Source organism: Raphanus sativus, chromosome 4 (assembly GCF_000801105.2).
Source record: "Raphanus sativus cultivar WK10039 chromosome 4, ASM80110v3, whole genome shotgun sequence".
Lineage (NCBI taxonomy): Eukaryota > Viridiplantae > Streptophyta > Magnoliopsida > Brassicales > Brassicaceae > Raphanus > Raphanus sativus.
Window position 1 is genome coordinate 17,258,553 of NC_079514.1, and position 22,018 is coordinate 17,280,570.

The following is a 22,018-nucleotide window of genomic DNA, read 5'->3' on the forward strand; positions in this document are numbered from 1 at the left end:
GAGAGAAATTGGTTAATTAGTTAATTTTGAGTTTTTTGTTTGGTTATTGAGTGTAAATTCTCTTTAAAAATTCATTATGTAGATGAGAGTGTTTTAAAAAAGTAAAAATCAACAAATAGTTTAAGCCGCAAACCCACATATGGCGTAAGAAAAAATATGTTTGTATTTTATTTTTTAGGGCATGATTGGTTTCTCTACTACCATCCGCATATACAGTTTTTGGGGTTAGTAGCGGTTGTTGGTGTTTTGAAACAATCATAAAAAACACTACTTTTCAAACCATTCCAAATCTTTTAAAATCAAAAGTTGATTTCAACTGGCGTTTGCTGTTGCAGACAGTTGCAGAAGAGTAAATTTTCTTTTTAAGTGACAATAAAACTAAAAATATTTAATTAAAAATAAATTTAAATAATAGAAATTGTAAAATATATACATACTATATTTTAATTTATATTATAGAACTTTAAAACAAAAATATTCCTATAATTTTTAAATTTTAATAGTGTAATTTTATAAATATAGTTTTTATATTTATTATAATATTATGATTTTTAGTACTTTTATAATTAAAATGTAAATATTTTAAAATTATTATATATTAGCTGTTTCACTTGGTAATTAATCAATCATAAGAATTTTGTAAATACATCAATTTTTAACCAATGTACCAGTCGTACAAATCTCTAAAAATGCTTAAAATTGCAGCCACTCGCATTCACAAACTTCAACAACCTTTACGGTTACACTAATCTGGTCCTTAGTATCAAAGTCATGGCTTTCTTAAACTGATTATATCCTTAGCATTCAATAAACGATAATGTGGTAATGTGGTTTAACGTAAATATACACTATATTATACATAATCAAAATATATAATTTCAACATCTATGTAAATATCTTATTCCGCGCAGAGCGCGGATTACTACCTAGTAAAGGTTCTTATATAACAATAAAGTTTTAGAAGAAGACAGAGATTTTTATATTTAAATAAGAGACTTATTCTTAAGATAATAATGTACTGATTGACACGATTCTGATGCTAGCTGTGTATGATTTGGTCACAACTTTTTTCTAATGTATATAGTCTAGCAGCTAAGATTCAAGTGTTCAACACGTCTTTTATGTTGATATAGTACACCAAATATATTAAGTTTCCGTGCATCATTTTGATTATTTCACAAACTAAGAAAACCCAATCATTCGTTGCCATGCAAACATTGTAAGTAAAAAATATCAAACCACAGAACAAACGTTATAAAAGGCATATTGTTCTTTGCCTACAATGTAGCTAATACACTAGAAAGAAAGTCATCAGTTGTTGGAGTTGGTTGATTTTTTTTTGAAAAGTTACACTAGCTACTTGTCTCTTGGCCGTTGCTGGGTTTGGTCAGATGGATCACTTGTATTGTTTTCTTGGTTAAGAGATGCATTGTAAGCTCTGAGTCTTTCGTAGCCAATCCCTCTGTATTCCTCCCGTTCTTGTTGGCTAGGTCTGTAACCCGGTGACCTCCAGTGAGACGGGATGAAGTAAATTTCTTCACTTTGCACAGTCCACTCTTTTGAGCTTCTACTACCCTGCTGTCATCAAAACAAGTGTTGGTTACCCTCTCCTATATGACAAGTCATCGATAGAGATATACCAAACCGCAACTTCAAACCCTAAGAGAGATTTCAAACCTGGAGGTGAACTGGTGGCAAGTAATCTCCATACCCCAACCTCGAGTTTGAACCGTTAACGTGAGAAGAAGAAGGACCAATAGAGGAGGTTCCACCACTCGAGTTTGATGATGGCAAGTGAACTCTTGGGATACTTCCAGACCACGGTGCAGCGTTACCACTCGGCATGCCAACACTGTAAGCAGAGGCGTGCGATGAAGGACCAATAGAGGAGGTATCACTCGAGTTTGCAGCGGTACCACGCGTCATGTCACTAGAGGTAGCTGAGGGAGGCAGGCTATTGTTTCTGTACTGAGAAAACACTGAATCGAGAGAGTGATAAAGGGAAGTGTCGTTATTAGTACCACCACGTTGCTGTAATGCTTCTGAAGATGGCACGTTGTTCTGTTCTTGGCGCCACAGGTAATGAAGGTTCGTCATATCACCACAATCATGCGCCAAAGTGTAGCTGTTACTACCACTACGTTGCTGAAATCCTGCTGATGAGAAAAAAGAGTTTAAGTCGTCCATGGAGATCGGTGGCCCAAGACCAAGTGGAGATGATGCAGTAGCAGTGCTTTGTTGTCTTGTAGTATCCATTGGCTGGTTGACAGGAAAAGCTGAGTTTTGAGGAGGGTTCGGGATAAGCAAAGCAGACTCTTGAAGTTGAGCTCTTCTAGCAGCATCAGACTCAGTAGATGATCGGTTCGTAGCATCTGGGGTCTTAAAAAGATCAGCCCATGATGGGTCAGAAGCAGATATTATCCTATAAGCTTGTTGTCTCTTAGTTTTAACGTTTGTTGGAGCTCTGCAAAGACACACAAAAAAAGTAGCGAGGAATGTTACTACAAGCGAGATAGAGCCAGTGGACACAAGTACCACAACTTCAAACAGATTGGTACCTAGAAGATGGCACGGACAAGGAAGGAGCTGCTGCTTTGGAACTAATTGTCACACTTCTTGTTTCACCGTTTGTTATATCACTGCAAAGACAAAATCAGAATCAGGAATGTTGTAACAAGCCAGAGTTTTTTACCAAAGTCGTATAAAATAGTTGAATTATTAACACTGCATTTATTTATTCTCCATAAATTTACTTAATTGTTTTCATATTTTTTTTCGACAGATAAACTTAAATTTGAGATACTTCAATATGATTTTTATTCAGTCACCAATTATCTTCGAGAGAGTCAAATGTGGGCGCTTTCAAGAATACCATCAAATATAGATAGTTTTCCTACCAGTTTTTTTTTCACAGATATGGAATATCTCTTTTGGAGAACCATTCCGAAGATGGGTCTCATGATACATTTAGAAAGGGAAGAATAAAAGTGTTTGGATATGGATCCACAGATACGCTCAAAATAGTAGAAACATAATCAACACTTTGAGTTTAGGCACAAGAATTGAGCTCAAAGAGAACAGTCCAACAAATAGAGGTAAGGATCCTTCCGATAATTCGAGGAAAATGGTGTTTATACATGGTTCGTGGAATGACAAAGCTTTTTATTCAGGGCAAGAGTGATTTAGCACTCTACGGGGATTTGATGCACTGATGGGGGCAAGGAATGTTAGGGAAAGCCTATCACCTTTTCATTATGAGGTGAAAGCAATAATTTGGACAATTGAATGTATGAAGAATTTACATCAGTTCTAGGTCACGTTTGCAACGGATTATTTTCAATTGGTGAAGATGTTTACGAAACCAGAAGAATGGCCACCGTTTACAAGTTATTTGGAAGATATCAAGACTTTGAAAAGCAGTTTCCTCAATTCAGAGATCATTCATGTACCTCGGACAGAGAATACAAAAATAGACAGTCTAGTAAGATGTGTCAGACAACAACTGTCTTTTGTTATTCACATGGATGCAAAGTTACCAAATTGGTTCACAAAATCAATATGAATCTGTATTTTGTTGACAAGAAAAACAATAATGATAGTGTTCTAGATGAATTTCTTGCAAACAAATAAATCATGTGTTAGATAGACATCAAATCAACAATTAAAATATAATAAGATTTATTATTATAGTAATAAAATGATATCTTACTAAAAACATTCTTAATACTAGAAAAAAAAATCTGAGCTTTGAAAGGATACAAATTATATTTTGATACGTTTTAAAATCTTTTATAATAAATTGTTATAATAGACATCATATCTTCACATAAAATGATAAATTACTAAAAACATTCTTCATACTAGGAAAAAAATCTGAGCTTTGAAAGGATACAAATAATATTTTGATACGTTTTAAAATCATTTATAATAGACATCATATCTTCACATGTTGTGTGTTTTATGCTTAAATTTATATTTTAAAATTATAATATCTTGAATGTATTTAGTTATTTAGATTGCTTTAAATTTTATTAATATTGAGATTTTAAAAATTCTTACTATTGCAGATGATATTAAACAAATATTAATGAATACATATAAATATATTAAATAATTTGATATGTTTAAAACAATATTATGAGAATCCTCTAATTAATGTGAAATTAATATAAGTTTTTCAAATAAACAACAGTAAAAATTAGTATTTTGAGACATGTAATGGCTATCTCACCGATATTAACACTTTCTCAAATTAATGGATTCTAACAATAATAAGGGGATTGGATACCTAATTAGTATTTCACTATTGTGGATTCTCTTACTTTTAAAATTGGTTTCTTGCTGTATATAAACCCTATACCTCCTTATATATACTCAATATCACACCTGAGCAGCCACAGGCTCACTTCATACTTAACATAATTTCCGAAATTCTCAGATAAAGACCCAACAATGGCTTGCAAACTCCTTTGCCTCTTCATCCTCGTGACTTTCGTTTCTCAAGGTATTTATATATATTTCATGTATTCATTTATAGATCAAATATATCATAAAAAATCCTAGTTGCACTTTTTGGAAGATATCATTTATAGATTCCTATATCCCCATAAGTCGACATGTTATATACGATCAAACTTCGTATAACAAAATAATGATGAACCCATTTAATGAAAGCATCTCCACTCCTACTCCATAATTTATTCCAAAATGGAGTATGAATAGAAAATAAAAATTTATTTCATTAATAATTTTTTATTTCTTGTTCATACTCTATTTTCCACTATCAAATGAGGATGTAGATGCCCTTATAAGATCATTCTAACAAAATACTAGTTTACATGTTATGTTCATATATCAAATCAAATTAGGACTTAAAAAATTAACATTTTTCTTATATGATTTTTGCTCTAAATAAAAGAAAATGATAATAATATATATCCTTTGAAAATTTGGAAGGATATGGGTGTGACCGTAGCAATCTAACTCTAGAACAATCAAAGACCGGCAACTTGTATAAGGACATAACAGAGTGGGAAGTGAGATTGACGAACCCATGTCCAAGCGATTTCAAGAACGTAAAGTTGTCCTGCACCGGTTTCCAATCAGTCATACCCATTGATAAATCGGTGTTGTCGAAATCTGGTAACGACTGTCTCCTCCAGTCTGTCGAGTATAAATCAGACTACGTCTTCAGATATGTGTGGGCCACTAGCTTCAACTTTAAGATCCTCGACGCTACAAGTGCTTGATAGTGTGTGTTTACCCTAATGTTTTCTGCTTAATGCAATACTAGATCTGATTGCGTTTTCAACTTTATTAAAAAAATAAATTATATAAAAGCATGTACTGGAGTTAGTTATTAAAATAGTTATATTATACAGTGCACCCTATCAGACGGATTTTAATTCATAAGTAAAAGATAATTAATAGACCTAAATAATTGGTTCATACATAAATAAAGAAAATAATTAAAAGGTTGGTTATTTTATTTTCTAAACACTCAGATCATAAACGTTAGTTGCTAAAAAGAAAGGTAACTGATAGATACATGTGGATATCCCTTTATTATTAAGAAAGATGTATTTTATTTTAAATCTTACAAAAAAGTTGAGTCCAAAAGTATGTTTTTATTTTAATAAGGGAGATTGGTGGTTTATGTTTAGTTTTAATTTTTAAGCAGACGAACACTGATGATATATAATCCAATACCATTCGCATTAATGATTGCGAATTTGAGATAAATAAAAGATAAAAACAAAACAATAAAGATAAACCATTAAAATTAAACAGAAGTTTATCTCTTTTAAAATTGTCTTGACTCACTGGTATCGTCCTGTGTTCGAGTCCTCTTGGTCACCTGAACTTTCTTAAATGTTAAGAATACGCGGAGTATTGTGGATTTTATGAAATTAGTTTTGGATTTAAAAAGCTTTTGGAATATCTACGGTTATAAAAAGAAAAGATTAACCGGTAGCTGAAAACCTTCCATTTAGTCTAGCCAAATGTTGACAAAAAAATAGAACCAAAGTTAAGTTTAGTCTAGCCAATGTTGACAAAAAACGGAAGCTGAAAACCTTATACAGAAAACAACAGTTAAGTTTTTTTTATTTGTAGTTAAACAGCACCAAAGTTAAAAATAGAACCAAATCATCAAAATCTATCTTTTATGTCTCTCCCTTTTTAGATAATAGAGATGCAAATTTGACGACATATTTGTTGCTGAATGAAAGTCCACATCAGTAGTTTACCAAATAATTAACTAATATATAATAAGTTAAAATCAAATTTACTGTCAATTAATTTTAAGTTGAAATCTTATGAAAACCCTAAGTTTTATATAGTATCAGTGCTCACTACAAGAAAACAACACTTTGGCGAGGAAAATTAACGAGGAAATATGATCCTCGTAATTTTACGACGAGTTTACGAGGAATTTACAAAGAGAGAACAAAACGTCGTTATTTTCTCGTAAAGTAACGAAGAAAACATTTCGTCGTAAAACCATCGTAATATTACGTGGTTTTAACGAGGAAATACACTTTCCTCGTAAACACCACGTAAACCTTGCATCATCTTTACGAGGAAATGAGAAAATACACTTTCCTCGTAAAATCCACGTAAATTCGCGTCTTCTTTACGAGGAAATATTTACGTGAACTTAACGAGGAATTTTAAAACACGTTTTTTTTGGCTACCTAACTATTCCTCGCAAATTCATCGCAAAACTTCAACTACCAGATTCGAAAATTTTCTATAAATATGGAAGTTTCAACATCATTTTAAACACACCAACAAAAACAAAAAAAAAGTGAAAAGAAAAAAATATCAGGCTCCGGGAATGTCTACGAGTTGCGGAGCTGGATGTATATGCATAGAGATGCTAACGGGAGAGTGACGAAAGAATACATTGCGGGACTGGAGACATTTATGCATCAAGCAGATTCCACACCGCTCGCTCTAGAAAGCGGTAAGATGTTCTGTCCATGTCGAAAATGCAACAATTCGAAATTGACAAATCGTGAAAATGTTTGGAAGCATTTAATAAATAGAGGTTTCACGCCAAATTACTATATCTGGTTTCAGCATGGAGAAGGTTATAATAATTATGATCAGAATGAAGCTAGTAGTAGTAATAGCAATTTTCAGGAAGAACCGGTTGCTCATCATTTGCATAATGAACATAGTTACCATCAGGAGGAGCAGATGGTAGATTTTGATAGGGTTCATGATATGGTAACTGATGCATTTGTAGCTCATGATGAAGATGAAGAACCTAATATAGATGCAAAAAAGTTTTATGAAATGTTAAATGCGGCGAATCAACCACTTTACAGTGGTTGTAGAGAAGGTCTCTCTAAATTGTCGTTGGCTGCTAGAATGATGAATATTAAAACTGATCACAATCTACCTGAAAGTTGCATGAATGAATGGGCAAACTTGTTTAAAGAGTATTTGCCGGAAGACAATGTGTCTGCTGATTCTTATTATGAGATTCAGAAACTGGTTTATAGTCTTGGGTTGCCTTCGGAGATGATAGATGTTTGCATCGACAACTGCATGATCTACTGGGAAAATGATGAGAAGTTAGAAGAATGTCGATTCTGCAAGAAGCCACGATTCAAGCCGCAATGACGGGGACGTAATAGGGTACCGTACCAAAGGATGTGGTACCTACCAATTACAGACAGATTGAAAAGATTGTACCAATCAGAGCAGACTGCCGGAAAGATGAGATGGCATGCCGAGCATACTCAGACTGATGGTGAGATGACACATCCATCAGATGCAAGAGTCTGGAAACATTTTAACAAAGTATATCCGGAATTCGCTAGCAATATCCGGAATGTGTATCTCGGATTATGCACAGATGGATTTAGTCCATTCGGAATGTCAGGGAGACAATATTCATTGTGGCCAGTCTTTCTTACGCCATACAACCTGCCACCAGAGATGTGCATGCAACGGGAGTTGCTATTCTTGACCATATTAATACCTGGTCCGAAACATCCTAAAAGGTCGCTGGATGTTTTCCTGCAACCCCTGATAAAAGAGTTGAAGGATTTGTGGTCAACTGGGGAGAGGACGTATGACTGCTCAACGAAGACGAATTTCACGATGCGAGCGATGCTTTTGTGGACCATAAGTGACTTTCCTGCCTATGGGATGTTGTCGGGATGGACTACACATTCGAGATTAGCTTGTCCATATTGTAATGGAGCGACAGATGCGTTTCAAATGAAGAATGGAAGGAAGACAAGTTGGTTCGATTGTCATCGTCGATTTCTTCCCATTGGCCATCCGTATCGAAGAAACAAGACATTGTTTAGGCACAAAAAGGTTGTGAGAGACACTCCTCCTCCATATTTAACTGGAGAAGAAACTGAAAAACAACTCGATTACTATGGAGCTTTGGAAACAGTTCCTCGTGGTGGTAATTGGCATGTCCCCCCTAATATGCCTGATTCTTACGGTGTTCATAACAACTGGCACAAGAAGAGTATATTTTGGGAGTTGCCATATTGGAAGGATCTTCTTCTGCGTCACAACCTCGATGTGATGCATATAGAGAAGAATTTCTTTGAGAACATCATGAATACAATATTGAATGTCCCGGGGAAGACAAAAGACAACATAAAATCGAGGTTAGACTTGCCGGATATTTGCTCAAGAAGTGAGTTACATATAAACAGCAATGGGCAAGTTCCTGTTCCGATATTCAGATTGTCTTCAGAAAAAAAGTCGGTGTTGTTCAACTGGGTAGCATCAGAAGTGAAATTCCCCGATGGGTATGTTTCAAATCTGTCTAGATGCGTTGAAAAGGGTCAAAAGTTCTCCGGGATAAAGAGTCATGACTGTCATGTCTTTATGCAACGACTACTTCCCTTTGCTTTTGCGGATCTACTTCCTACAAACGTACTTGAAGCACTTGCAGGTACTATATATATTATATATTGCAGTAATTTTATATATAATGATTTAGTTTGAAATAATATATGACTAATAATGTGTATAATTGTTTTTGGAATATACAAGGCATTGAGCATTTTTAAGGGATCTGAGCACCCGCACTCTTAAAGTAGAAGTCGTGGAACAGCTTCAAGAGAACATTCCCATCTTATTGTGCAACTTGGAGAAGATATTTCCTCCTGGGTTTTTTGACGTCATGGAGCATCTAGCTGTGCACCTCCCATATGAGGCATTGCTTCGTGGACCTGTACATTACGGATGGATGTATCAGTATGAGCGAGCCATGAAATATTTGAAGGGAAAAGCAAAGAACTTTGCAAAGGTTGAAGGTTCTATAATTGCTGGAAGTTTGACGGAAGAAACTTCTCACTTCACATCGTACTACTTTGCGTCAAAAGTACGTACCCGGAAAAGAGCTCCAAGGAGATATGATGATGGTGGTGTCGCGCCAACATACGCAGTTGCTGGTGTTCCAGACATCTTTAGCCAGATTGGACGACTGGGTGGGAAATCAAAAGAGGTTTGGTGGTCGAGTGAAGAAGACGCTCATAGTGCACACACCTATATTCTACTCAATTGTGAGGATCCATTGATTCGTTATTTTGAAAGGTAACATAAATGGACACATATAAATTAACACATATATATAATTGCCAAATATTAATTAATATAAAATGTGATTTTACAGCCTATTTGTTTCACAAGTCGAAGAAACATTCTCAGGTATATCCACAACTGACGTAGACAAAAGGAAAGATCAACACTTTATAAAGTGGTTGAAGAATCATGTATTAACTCAAAGTCATTATTCATAAATGATATGTATTTTAACGTTCACTTTGTTTTTGCAGGTTGATTTTGACGACGATGGAGATTATCCTAAGTGGTTACATGAAGTAATTTAATCTCCACATGTAAAGGTCACCACCTCACAGATGTATTTCACACGAGGCTATACTTTTCACACATATGAGTATGGTAGACAGCGGGCGACCAGTAACTATGGAATATGTGTGAAAGGGGAAACCGATTTCTACGGTATCTTGACAGAGATTATTGAAGTGGAATTTCCAGGGATATTGAAGCTGAAATGCGTCCTCTTCAAATGTGAGTGGTTCGACCCCGTCGTCAACAGAGGTGTTCGGTTTAACAAATTCGGTGTAGTTGATGTCAATGGTGGACGAAGGTACAACAAATTCTTTATTTGGCATACATGAGCAGAATAAGCTTACTTCTATGTTTTCTTTATTTTTCAGGTACAACAAATTCGAGCCTTTCATCTTAGCTTCACAAGCAGATCAAGTTAGCTACCTTCCATACCCTCGGATGAGAGAATCGGGAATAAATTGGTTATCCGTGATCAAAGTTACACCTCGAGGACGAATCATTAGTGGAGAAGAACCACCATTGCAAGAAGAACAGATAAATGAAGTCGAGGAACCTGAACAACAAATTGATGACATTCTTTTCATTGATCCGCATAATCATGCGTATGAAGATCTTACCGACGATGGCACAGACGAAGCTGTTGAAGACGAGTTTAATGAAAATGATGATGTTTCTAGTGATGACGAAAATGTATCCGATTGATGTATTTGTGTTTTAATATGATTGATTTTCAGACTTAATGCATGTGATTCGATTATTTTAATCATGAAAAACTATTTAATGTATTGAGATTATAAGAATTTGGGAATGTTTATAAAGAATTTGGGAATGTTTATAAAGAAAAAAATATATTGAGGTTTGAGGTTTTGAATGAAAAATAAAAGATTGAGGTTTGGGATTGGAATATGAAGAGTAGAAGATAGGAAAGATGGTGTTTGTGGTTTGAGGTTTTTGATTTTAGGCGTTTAGAAAGCAAACCTCGTTAATTCCTCGTAGTTTACGACGAAATAACGAGGAAAATAGAAAAAAAAGAAAAACGCGGGCCTCGTTAATTCCACGTAAGCCAGAATCGTCGTAAAGACCTCGTAAGCTTACGTGGAATTACCGAGGCTTTTTGTTTTTTTTTTTTCTCGTTATTTCCTCGTGGGTTTACGAGGTTTTAACGATATTTATTGTCTAAACCTCTAAACCCTAAACCCCAAACCCCATCTTTCTTATCTATTTTTTCTAAATCCTAAACTCCAAACCCCATTAATAATTTTATAATTTTGAAAAGATTATATTTTCAAATCTTTAAAAGATTATATTTTTGTTGCAAAATAAAAAATTTAAATAAATAATTTGATAAGTTTATATTAGAAAGAAGAGATTGATATTAGAAGTTTAAATAATTGTGGTTTTAAATTTTGAGGTTTGAAATGTAAAGAAGATATTGAGGTTAAAAGGAAGATATATTTTGAGGTAGAATATAAGAAAGATGGGGTTTAGGGTTTGGGGTTTCGATTTTAGAGGTTTAGAAATTTACCTCGTTAAAAACTCGTAATCTACGAGGTTTTTACGAGGAATAGAAACACGGGCCTCGCTATTTCTTCGTTTGATTTGGGACGGGCCTCGCAATTTCCTCGTAAGGTTACGAGGTTTTTACGAGGAATAGAAACACGGGCCTCGCTATTTCTTCGTTTGATTTGGGACGGGCCTCGCAATTTCCTCGTAAGTTTACGAGGTTTTTACGAGGAACAGAAAGACGGGCCTCTTTAATTCCTCGTAATTCTACGAGGAAATTGCGAGACCATCGTAACTTATATATACAACCTCACACTCTCCATTCGTCCCAACTTCCTCTCCATTTCCTCCCAAATTCGTCTCCAACTCCTCTCCCATTCCTCTCTCCTTCGAAAATGGTAATTTCCTCGCCCCATAATTAGTTTAGGGAATTTAGATAGGTCGTTAGTTTAGGTGGTTAGTTTAGGGAATTTAGATAGGTTTACGGATTTTATGTTCGTTAGATAGATTTTTTAATTATTGTTGATAGATTTTTAATTATTGATGAGCATAAACTCAAAAATATATATTTTTGCAGGTTCGTGCGAACAGGATTACTGCTCACTACAGAGAGATGTTCGGTGAGCCTGGTAGTCAGTTAGACCCGCCAGGTTCTTCTTCAGGTGCCGGCGGTTCCGGTTCTTCAGATCAGGAGTCTGTTCCCGAGACTCAGCATTTCTTCCCTCCGATGCCTCCTCCGGTAGCTCCTTCGATGGCTCCTCCTGAGATTCCCGCCGCTGTTCATTCCGATCTCATGGTGCCACCTACTGTTCTTTTCTCGCAATACACTGTCGAGGATATTCTCGGTATGTCAGGCAGAGCTGGTTTACCAATCATAGACTCCGAAAGACCCGACGGGACTTTGTGGTAAGTGCATTTTTAATTAATTATTTTAGTTTATAACTTCATTAAATAATTTAAATTTTCATTTTTTCCAGGTTTGGGGTTGACAATTGCCTTGCGACAGATGTAACCGAGACGATTAAAGGTTACTTCTCCATGGCGCATCCAAACTGGAAGTTGACGCCGATCTACATCAGAAAGACGTGGTTCAAGATTTACGCTGTAAGTAATTCTATTAATTAATTATTTTATATTTTTTTCTTAAAATAATAGATTATTAATTTTTTTTTTGCAGCAAAAGTATCATTGGTCTATCGGAGTCAGTGAGAGAGTGAGGAAGGCGTTTTACGCGAAGGCGCAAGTTCGCTTGGCGGACACGGTTTGCAACTGGAAGGGCGACTGGATCGTCAAGGGGTACACCCGTGGCAAACCCGCTGAGCTTACCACGGGTGTTTGGGACGGCCTCATCCGTTACTGGAAGGATCCCAACTCCATTAGGATCGCAAACATTTGTGCTGCCGTCCGTAACACGGTAGACGAGCACGGTAACGGCCCGATGCTACACTCTGCGGGCCAAAAACCCCATGCCGGTGTCCGTTTGCAAATGATATGTAATTAAATAATAATTTTTTAATTATTAATTTTAATATAAATATATTTCTAACAATTTTCTTAAATATTTTTAGGCCAAAGAGTTGGGACGTCTTCCGACTCTTCTAGAACTTTACGAGCGGACCCACAAGAACAAGGCGGGCCAGTTTTTAGATGGCAAGTCCCAACTAATCTACAACGACGTTATTGCTTGGGTTGAGGAGCGCCAGACTCAGCTGACCCAGCAGTCCGCCGACGGATTACCCGTTACCTTATCCACAACTGAAGTGGATAAGATTTACGAGGAGGTAAATTTTTTAACATTATATCTTTTTAATTATTAATTCATTAAATTTACTTTTTAAATTTAACTAACAAATTTTTTTTTTTGTTTTTAAGGTTGTCTCTAAGAAAAAGGGACGTACGTTGGGGATCGGTTCCGTCAATGATGTCCCGAGAACGACATCGTCTTATGCTCAGAGACAGACCGAAGAAGTCACTCAGTTGCGTTCCGAGCTGGGCGCGACCAAAAGCCGTGTGAGTGGACTCGAGGCCTTCATCGACGTTATAGCGTCCACAAACCCGGAATGGGAAGCTTTGTTGAGGAACATGAAACAACAAAATCCCATTCCAGGCGAGTCATCGGGCACACATAACGAGGAGGATGTTACGAGGAGGAGCGAGAAATTCTACGAGGCCATGAACGGGCCTTAGTTTTTTTAGTTTTTTTCCGGTTTATGTATTATAAAATCCAAAACTTAATTATATATAAAATATTTTGTTGCTTTTGAAATTTATTTAAAATTTATTTATAAACCCAAATATTTAAATACTTTTATTTTATTAAATTAATAATTATTATATCAAATAATATCTTTATTAATTCGAAAATGGGCACTATACGAGTTATTTACGTCGAAATGATTTCCGAGGAATTTACGAGGAAAGCCTTACGAGGTTTTTACGAGGAAAATGTTTCAACGATTCTACATGGTCTTTACGAGGAAACCTTTTCAAGGATATTACATCGAATTTACGAGGATTTAATTTCAAGGATATTACGTGTAAGTAACGACGCGTGGTTCGCGTGGTTTGTACGAGGAAAGTCCGCGAGTGATTTACGAGGAATAGCGGCGAGGAACTTACGACGAAATTTTAACTTCGTCTTTACGAGGAAATAAAATACTCGCTAGTCTACGAGGAAATGGCGACGAAAGTTCTGTTACGACGGACGATAAACGACGAAACATTTTTCCTCGTTAATTCCTCGTAAACATTCTTTTACGAGGAATTAACGAGGAAAATGGCCCTCGTTAAATATATGTTTTCTTGTAGTGGCTATCCGATGTGAGACCACTCAGATAGATGTTGTTTCTACAATTGCCGTCATATGAACATGAGAAAGAGTGTTAATGAATTAAATGTCACATGAGTAGTTGGAAAAATAATTAACTAATAAATAAAAAGTTAAGGTCAATCTATTTATTGTGGTCTCTATGATAAACCCAAATTTAACAATATCAAAAACAAAATCGCTTTTCAAACAAGAACACTGACAGATTTAGATAATCAATAGAAATGCATCAAAAGGGCAATGAATTAACCAAAAATAATCTTTCATATTTGAATGTGATTGAGTAAATAAATTGTTAAAACAAATCGATATTTGAATGTGATTGAGTAAATAAACCGTTAACACAAACCGATCTTCTGGTTGTTAACATTAAAATTATTTTTTGATATTTTATTAAAATCATTTATAATGGTATGCTATATATTGGCTTTTTATCATCATATTTTTATAATTTAATGCTTTATTATATTAAAAACAAGTCAAAATTATATGTAAAATTTATTTAATTATATTAATGATTTTATAACTGTTACCGTTGTAGATGATATATATTAATGCAGCTAAATAACAATACAAACTAGGTTAAGATCAGACTCTTGACTTGTTTAATAAAATTGTATATACAAATATTTTTAGGTAATATTATTTATTTGTGTTCTTACATATTATGAAATAGTAAAATATTATATATATATATATTATATATATATATATATTGAAAGATAGAGAAATCAATAAAATTACTTATATAATTAAATTGACACAAACACACAAATTTACAATCATTTTATGGTAAATAAATCCAAACAATAACTTTTATCTAGCTTATATGATATATAATTAATTAAAATGATATTAACATAAAAATATTTTATATTATTAATATGACTAACTATTAAATAAAGCTTTGTACTTATATGGTTTATGAACATTTTGTATCTTTTAATAAAAAAAGTTCGCAAATTTGTTTTCAATAAGTGACTTTAAATAGTTTTAGTAAATTATAATCGTTTTTAAGAATTAAATGAAAATTTGAAATTTAAGTATTAAGTTCTCAGTATTTATTCAATGCAAATTCTGAAATTTAAGTATTTATGTATTTTATATAGTATTTAGTTTAATTAAAGCAATATTAAATGATATATATTTTAATCTTAATCTAATCTATTAATTTAGGGTCCTATTTTTATCTACTATTAGAAGTTGTTATTAGTTTTTGGACCTATTCATTTCTCTAGCTTTAACACACACGTCAGTTACCTAAAACCACGTTACATAATATTTACATTATATAGTCAGCAAGTCCCAGTCGTTCAAAAAAAAGTCAGCAAGTCCCCACGAAACTAATTTTAATAATACTGTATGAACTGTTATCCAATATAATCTATTACACTACTAAAAGGAAGATATGAAGCTCTATGAGAGCATCCACGTCATTTAATTAATTCGGCCAATAGGAAATAAGATAATCTGTCACGTCGGACAGCTGGAGGTAAACAGGCTTCGCATTTTGTTTAGCCAGTGGCCCGTTAAGCCCATCTCACTATTGTTTTTTTTTTGGTCGGCAGCCCATTCGCTCATCAATCATCTCGCGATCTCGATTGTGAGACCTTTTCTCTTCTTCTCTTCGTTCATGTTCCTTCTTACGATCAATCAATTCTCTCCCCACTCCTGATTGCTCCTTAATCGTATAGTTAATGGAATCTCTTCGATTTCTCATTCTGAACTCTATGGAACGTTTCGGTTTGATTCCTGTTAGATCCTATATAAATATCTCCTTAGGTTTTAGTTTTTCTCCAAACAATTGTTCAATCCTCTCGACTGCTCATTACGATGACGTTATCCGACTCACAGAAAATGATCGGCGAATCCGTGGTCTCCTCCGGTCCGGTCAAACCCGTCGATCAGACAAGGCTTCTGGGCCAATAATAATTCTTAGTGGTCCCACTTGAACCCCATCTCAAAAAACATATAAACTCCGATGAGAGCGATTATCGATCGACTTCTCTTCGTCGTCGTTTGGAATCACAGCAATTCACCGTTATCAGATACCCTTTTTGGTTTAGCTTGATGGGTTGTGATTAAATTCTCAAGCTTTTGGCTTCCATGAGCTTCGTGTACTGTTTTTTTTTCTGCTTTGTTGTTTTGTTGTTGCTGTTACAGTTTGTTCATTGGAACTTGGATTAAGGACAGTCTCATGAGACATTACTTCTTCAGTGCATGAGCTCTCTGGGTTTTTTCTTTCTTGAACGTTTCGTAGTTCTCTTAAGCTTTGTTTTTGTTTTTCTTTAAGCTGATTCTTGGTAGTATGTTGATTTGCTAGATAACAATGAAAGTCACAAGAAGCAAGAATGTCCAGATTCCCAAACCCCACCACCGACCGGCTCCTTCAGGACCGTGTTCTGAATCTACAAGCTCCGTCTACTCTGAGCCGATGGTAATTTCCCTCATTCCTAAACTTAGCCTCGAGTACTTGTGCCGGACTAAGTGATCTTGCGTTCTGTTATGTGCTGTTTGATTTAGTTTTGTGTGATATTGCTTTCTGTTATGTGCTGTTTGATTTATTTTCAAGTGATTCTCCTGTCTTTGTCATATAAGAGAATAGCATCTCTCTTTATATACATGCTACAAGCTTTTTTCTTTGATACTTACAAAATTACAATGTCAAAATGAAAAGATTGAGCTAATTCAGACAGGAATGTTTTGATTTCTTTCGTCCTGTTATTATCATCACTTTCTGCAATATTTTTGAAGAGATTGGCCTTGCTTGAGATTTGGAGTTTCTAAATGTGTAACAAGGGCATGAGAAAACTCTGTGGTCGTCGTCGCAAGTGTCAACTGTGTGTATTTGTCTTTGTCGTGGCTTTTGATCTTTTTCGTATACTTCCAAATATATTGCTGGATTTACTAAATCCTTAAATTATCTGATCGCTTCCACCGTCTCTGTTTAGATTCGATGTGGCATCAATAGACTGAGAACTCAAGTGGTGCTATTGGAGCTAGGCTTTCTGCTGATGTTGCCACGGATTGTGGTTTAAAGTTCATTTATGTCCACTTTTGAGTTAGTTTTAGTCCAAAGTTTTAATGTATTCTTTGTCTAATGAAAATATTGAAAAACTGTAGGACGAGAATGAACGAGGAAACAAGCCTAGAAGCGGACATGAGTATAAGAACCGCTCCTTCATTCCAGGAGAAAGTGATGAAAACATATATGAAGAAATCTGCAATGTTCTACAAAAGCAAGAATACTTCAAAACATAGTTAGTGGTATCTATTTCGTAGTTTCTTTCTTTGTTCTCTTCGCTTCTTATGCGGCCATTTTCTATACAGGTTTTGATATCCCATCAAACAATAACTTACATTCTTCTCTTTTGTTTTTTTTTCTGATTCAAACATTAGCTTTGGTTTGAGAGAGCGGAATCAGGAAAGCAACAGTAACTGAGCTGCTGTTGAAGTTTTGCAATCCTGGATGAGGTCAACACTTTTGACGGATTGGAGATTAGTACCTTCAGCTGGAATGGCCAGCACAGCAAACCGGTATGGTGAGCCAAGAATTGCTCTGTTCAGTATAACTATCTGAGCAAAACATTGCTTACAGAAAAAGGAGGAGATGCTTCTTAAACCAATGTCGTATATGCAATGCAACTGATATACCTAACGTTCATGGCATCGTTAATGGACAACATTTATTTTTAGTGGCACCTGATCAAATGTGTAGTCATAATATCTAGATTCAATACTAAACTACAGATGGATTCACTATTGCAGGGCTATGATCATTGGTGGGTGAAAAAGGAGTTCAATGATCAGGCGGTCATAAGTTGAGAGTGGCCATAGTCAGATAAAATTTTGAACACCCTCCGCTGTTGCTGCTGAATGAAGCAACAATTGCTTTGATGCTTAGTCAGTGTGTGGTTCAATATACAGTGGACCGGATCGTTGTTAACACATCGGTTTTCAACAATCAACTCTTATTATCAACAATCAAGAACTCATGTATTTTTTATTTATTTAATTAACTCATGTAATTATAGTGGTTAAAAATGGAGTCAACGTGGTGGAGAAAGGAAGGCAAGAGACTTAGATAGATATAAAAGATGGAGAATTATTTGAGTCTGAACTTCCCTGGAAATTAAAGAAAAAAAAACTAAGTAAACTTGGACAATCGATAGGATAACGAAACAAATCATAATGTATGTACATATCCATCTAATTAATTAGTTAACTAATATATTAAAGAAAGCTATTTGTAGTTCATTTTTATTCCTAATACAATTCTACCTACTTCGACAGTAAAACTATATGATTGTAAGTCATTTAACACGATGTCTAAAACCTCTTCCACCATTTAATACATATTAATAAGGGTCTCTAATAATAAATATATATGTTTAACAAGTAGATTTTATATTTTCTCCATATAGAGTATGCAATTTTTCCACTCCCTGCATTTTCACACTGATTCTATCTCTGAAAAGCATAATTATATTGGTGTTTTCATTTTTTAAAAACAATAGTCCGAAAAGAAAAATACCTGACCAACGAGGAAACCCAACTTCCTAGCATAAAATGTAACACTCTATTAAAGTTTTTAGCTATTTCAAACATTAACAACTTTGTTGTAAATAGTTTTTTTTTTATGTTTGATTTAATTTAACATTCATTAAAAGAACACATTCTATTGACATGTAAGGGATAGTTAAAAAATAAAAATAACCAAAACAGAAGAAAAGAGTAAATGTATGTATATTCCTTTTCGATTTTATATGGCCAACCAATCATTATGCATGAAAAATCATATATTCAAAAGCAACAATTTCTTGCCAAATACTATGTACATAAATTTCGAAATACTAAAATAATAAAAACTAATGATGTAGCTCGAACTCAGGTACTGAAAATATCAAAATATCCAATCTTAGAATGCATATACTGTGGAGCTTTTAGTCTGGACTTATGAAAATACAAAATAGTGTCATATATAAGGATTCTCACTTTTCAATTATAATCATCGTATTGCTATATTTGTACTTCATCTGGATTCTGGAAAGCAGTCGTTAGCACTAAATATCTATGAACAAAGAATATCAGAAAGACTATTACCACTGCTTCTTTTAGTAAAAAGAACACATGTTACCAATGTTAAAATTCTTAAAAGAAGTGCACAATTTTCTCTATAATCATTTGAGTCAGTATTAAACTTACATCAAAACAACTATAATTACATCAACTATAAAATAATACTTTTTTAGGTGTGACATTGAATGTCATGAAACATCTATAACAAAGAGTTAAACTTATAATTTAAGATTGTTCACATTTTAGATAGAGAATAGTTTGTTTTATATTATGTCTATCGTTATCTTCTTCTACAAAATCTAACATTCTATATCTTTCATTTTTTTGGCTATATTGAGAAATAATTAATGGGGAATTTTCAAAATAGTTTCAATACCATTATATTTAAATAAAATGATTGAAAAAAGTACAAGATACAATCCGCGCGTAGCGCGGATAAATGATCTAGCAACCGCCAAAAACGATGACTAGCCAAAAATCTATTGGTGATCGTTATGAGTCTCCATCCACTCAGTGAACTTCGTAACTAGCCAAAAATCTATAAAATAATAAGACAATAAAAACAAATATATGATAAAAAATAACGGATACATTACAATAATTTTTTTAAAATTCATGTTAAAGAAAATAAAAATATTTAATCATAAATATGAACATACAATTCTCACATAACAAAATTGTTGATGCCAAAGGTTTTATGTCAAAATGTGCAATAAAAGGTTTTAAATCATGCATTCAACATTTGTTCTATTCACATGGCCTCAATTATAAATAGATAAAATATTATTCAGTCAATAGTAAGTTAAATTATGTCTTTTCAAAGTTTACAAATTATCATTGTTACCTAATAGAAAATATAATAAATTTTAAACTTATTTTTTTCTTTAAAACATGATTATTGTGAAACAGAGTAAATTTTGATGGGTAAAGAGAAAATAAAAAAAGTAAAAAAACTTAATTTTTTAATTAATATAAAAAAATAAATTCAAAAATAGAACTACAAAAATACAAACCGCGCGTAGCGCGGTTCAAGAATCTAGTCGATCATAATAACATAGTTTAACGAAATAGTAGATATCTAATCAACAAATATATATATATATATATATATATATATATATTAACTGACGTTTTTCAGTGGTAGTTGGTCTACTTATTTATTTTTACTCATCAAGTTCTCTTTACCACACACCATAATCAATGTTTCTCCTCACTTGATGTCATTTACGCCCAGCATAACTTCTTTTAAGGTATAAATTAAGAATACGAATGAAAACTCGGTATCCATTGGAGAATAGAAGAATATATATTCTATCACTGAAATAATTTTTTTTACTCTTTTATAATACTAACCATTCAAAAACACAATGGACATACGGGTAGTTTAATCAAAACTGGTTCGTTTTTGCATTTGAGAAATTTCAAATTTCAAATAACGATATATCATATATCTAATAATATTTCAAATGTAGCAACAAACTAATCTTAAAATCAGTATATACTTACAGAATATTCATTTTCATTGTTCCAAAAATTTATCAAAACACATTAAAAAGAAGTCTTTTCTTTTTGACATTAGTTTTTCAAAATATTTACAGAAATGCCACTGTCATTTAGTCTGTTATATCAAAACAATATCATGATCTATTGATAACTGTTATGTCCAACAATATATTTTTATTTATTCAGAGATTATTCTATTAAATTAAATTAATATTAAACACAAATATAATTACAAAAAATTCAAATATGAAAATTTAATTTTCCAAAAAGTTAAAAAAATACCCGCCCTTTCGGGTCATATTATCTAATATCTATTAAATGAGACTTCCAACTCATATGGTTTTATGATCGTTTAGCTTGTTATAAAAAGATTTAGATCATTGATCACAAAAATTTCAATGTAAAAATTTTAATAGTTTTATTAAATTATAGTCATTTTTAAAAATTAAAAATATAAAATATACAAGAAATTTAAAAATTTAATATATAGTTAATTTTATTATTTGATTTATTTTAATAATATAAAATTAGAAAATAGAGGATATACAAATTGTTATCAAATATTTATTCTTAAAAGTATTAATTGTCATATATATATATATATTTATATATTAATCATATTAGGTGATTCCACAATTTTTATTTAGGCAAAAAGCAAGAATATTTTATACATTAATAATTTATCTTTTTAAGGATTATAAGAGTCATTGTAGTGATGACACATGACATATTAATTTTGATATGATTCTCAAATAATATATAAATAATGCATATATATACAATATAATTTAATATGTTTTGAAAATATTAATGAAAATCTTCGTATTCAAGATAAAATTTAATAGGCTACCAGCCGGTGGTTTGGAAGGAAGATTTTCACTTGTGGAAGTTTAACAAGAATGGTCTCATTACGGTGAAGTCAGCTTATTGGTTAGCTTCTACACAGAAATCAGGACAGAATCTGAGGGACGTGATGTGTCTGCCGTCAATCAATCCACTCAAACAGAAAATATGGAAAACCCTTGCTGCTCCTAAAATAAAAATATTTCTGTGGAAAGTGTTAAGTGAGGCTCTGCCGGTGGAAGCTCTTATCAGAGGCAGGGGAATTTAAGTCGAAGGACTATGTCAGATATGTGGCTATGAGGATGAAACCATCAATCATCTTTTGTTTAGCTGCACATATGCTAGACATATATGGGAACTCTCAGATATTCCTTATCTGGAAAATGGGTTCCACCAGTCATCAATCTA

At 33.4% G+C, this 22,018-nt stretch overlaps 4 protein-coding genes across 16 annotated transcripts; 3 read left to right on the forward strand and 1 right to left on the reverse strand.

Moving 5' to 3' along the window:
• Positions 1-1,218: 1,218 nt before the first annotated feature.
• Positions 1,219-2,767, reverse strand: LOC130511144 (uncharacterized). The gene is made up of 4 exons (XM_057008005.1): positions 2,754-2,767; positions 2,559-2,639; positions 1,678-2,464; positions 1,219-1,575 (listed from the first exon to the last, which is right to left on the reverse strand). The coding sequence occupies exons 1-4, from the start codon at positions 2,765-2,767 to the stop codon at positions 1,357-1,359; spliced, it is 1,101 nt and encodes a 366-aa protein (XP_056863985.1). The 3' UTR covers positions 1,219-1,356.
• A 1,620-nt stretch (positions 2,768-4,387) lies between these two features.
• On the forward strand, positions 4,388-5,337 carry LOC130511512 (uncharacterized). Its single transcript, XM_057008579.1, has 2 exons — positions 4,388-4,504; positions 4,957-5,337. The coding sequence occupies exons 1-2, from the start codon at positions 4,453-4,455 to the stop codon at positions 5,247-5,249; spliced, it is 345 nt and encodes a 114-aa protein (XP_056864559.1). The 5' UTR covers positions 4,388-4,452; the 3' UTR covers positions 5,250-5,337.
• Positions 5,338-9,205: 3,868 nt separating this feature from the next.
• Positions 9,206-10,616, forward strand: LOC130510582 (uncharacterized). Of its 2 annotated transcripts, XM_057007032.1 has the most exons (4): positions 9,206-9,576; positions 9,656-9,755; positions 9,819-10,153; positions 10,224-10,616. In XM_057007032.1, exons 3-4 carry the CDS (start codon positions 9,903-9,905, stop codon positions 10,555-10,557), a joined length of 585 nt encoding a protein of 194 aa, XP_056863012.1. In that variant the 5' UTR covers positions 9,206-9,576; positions 9,656-9,755; positions 9,819-9,902; the 3' UTR covers positions 10,558-10,616. The 2 variants fall into 2 exon arrangements, with proteins under 2 accessions (XP_056863012.1, XP_056863013.1); XM_057007033.1 differs by lacking the exon at positions 9,656-9,755.
• A 5,121-nt stretch (positions 10,617-15,737) lies between these two features.
• Positions 15,738-18,298, forward strand: LOC108835693 (uncharacterized). Of its 12 annotated transcripts, XR_008944065.1 has the most exons (7): positions 15,739-16,418; positions 16,509-16,622; positions 16,940-17,025; positions 17,137-17,224; positions 17,309-17,452; positions 17,585-17,722; positions 17,954-18,298. XR_008944065.1 is itself a non-coding variant. In XM_057006710.1 (5 exons), the coding sequence occupies exons 1-4, from the start codon at positions 16,515-16,517 to the stop codon at positions 17,625-17,627; spliced, it is 369 nt and encodes a 122-aa protein (XP_056862690.1). In that variant the 5' UTR covers positions 16,509-16,514; the 3' UTR covers positions 17,628-17,722; positions 17,954-18,298. The 12 variants fall into 12 exon arrangements, 1 of the variants encoding a protein (XP_056862690.1); XR_008944062.1 differs by having other exon boundaries at positions 15,738-16,622; positions 17,137-17,217; XR_008944063.1 differs by having other exon boundaries at positions 15,738-16,622; positions 17,137-17,214.
• Positions 18,299-22,018: the final 3,720 nt, after the last annotated feature.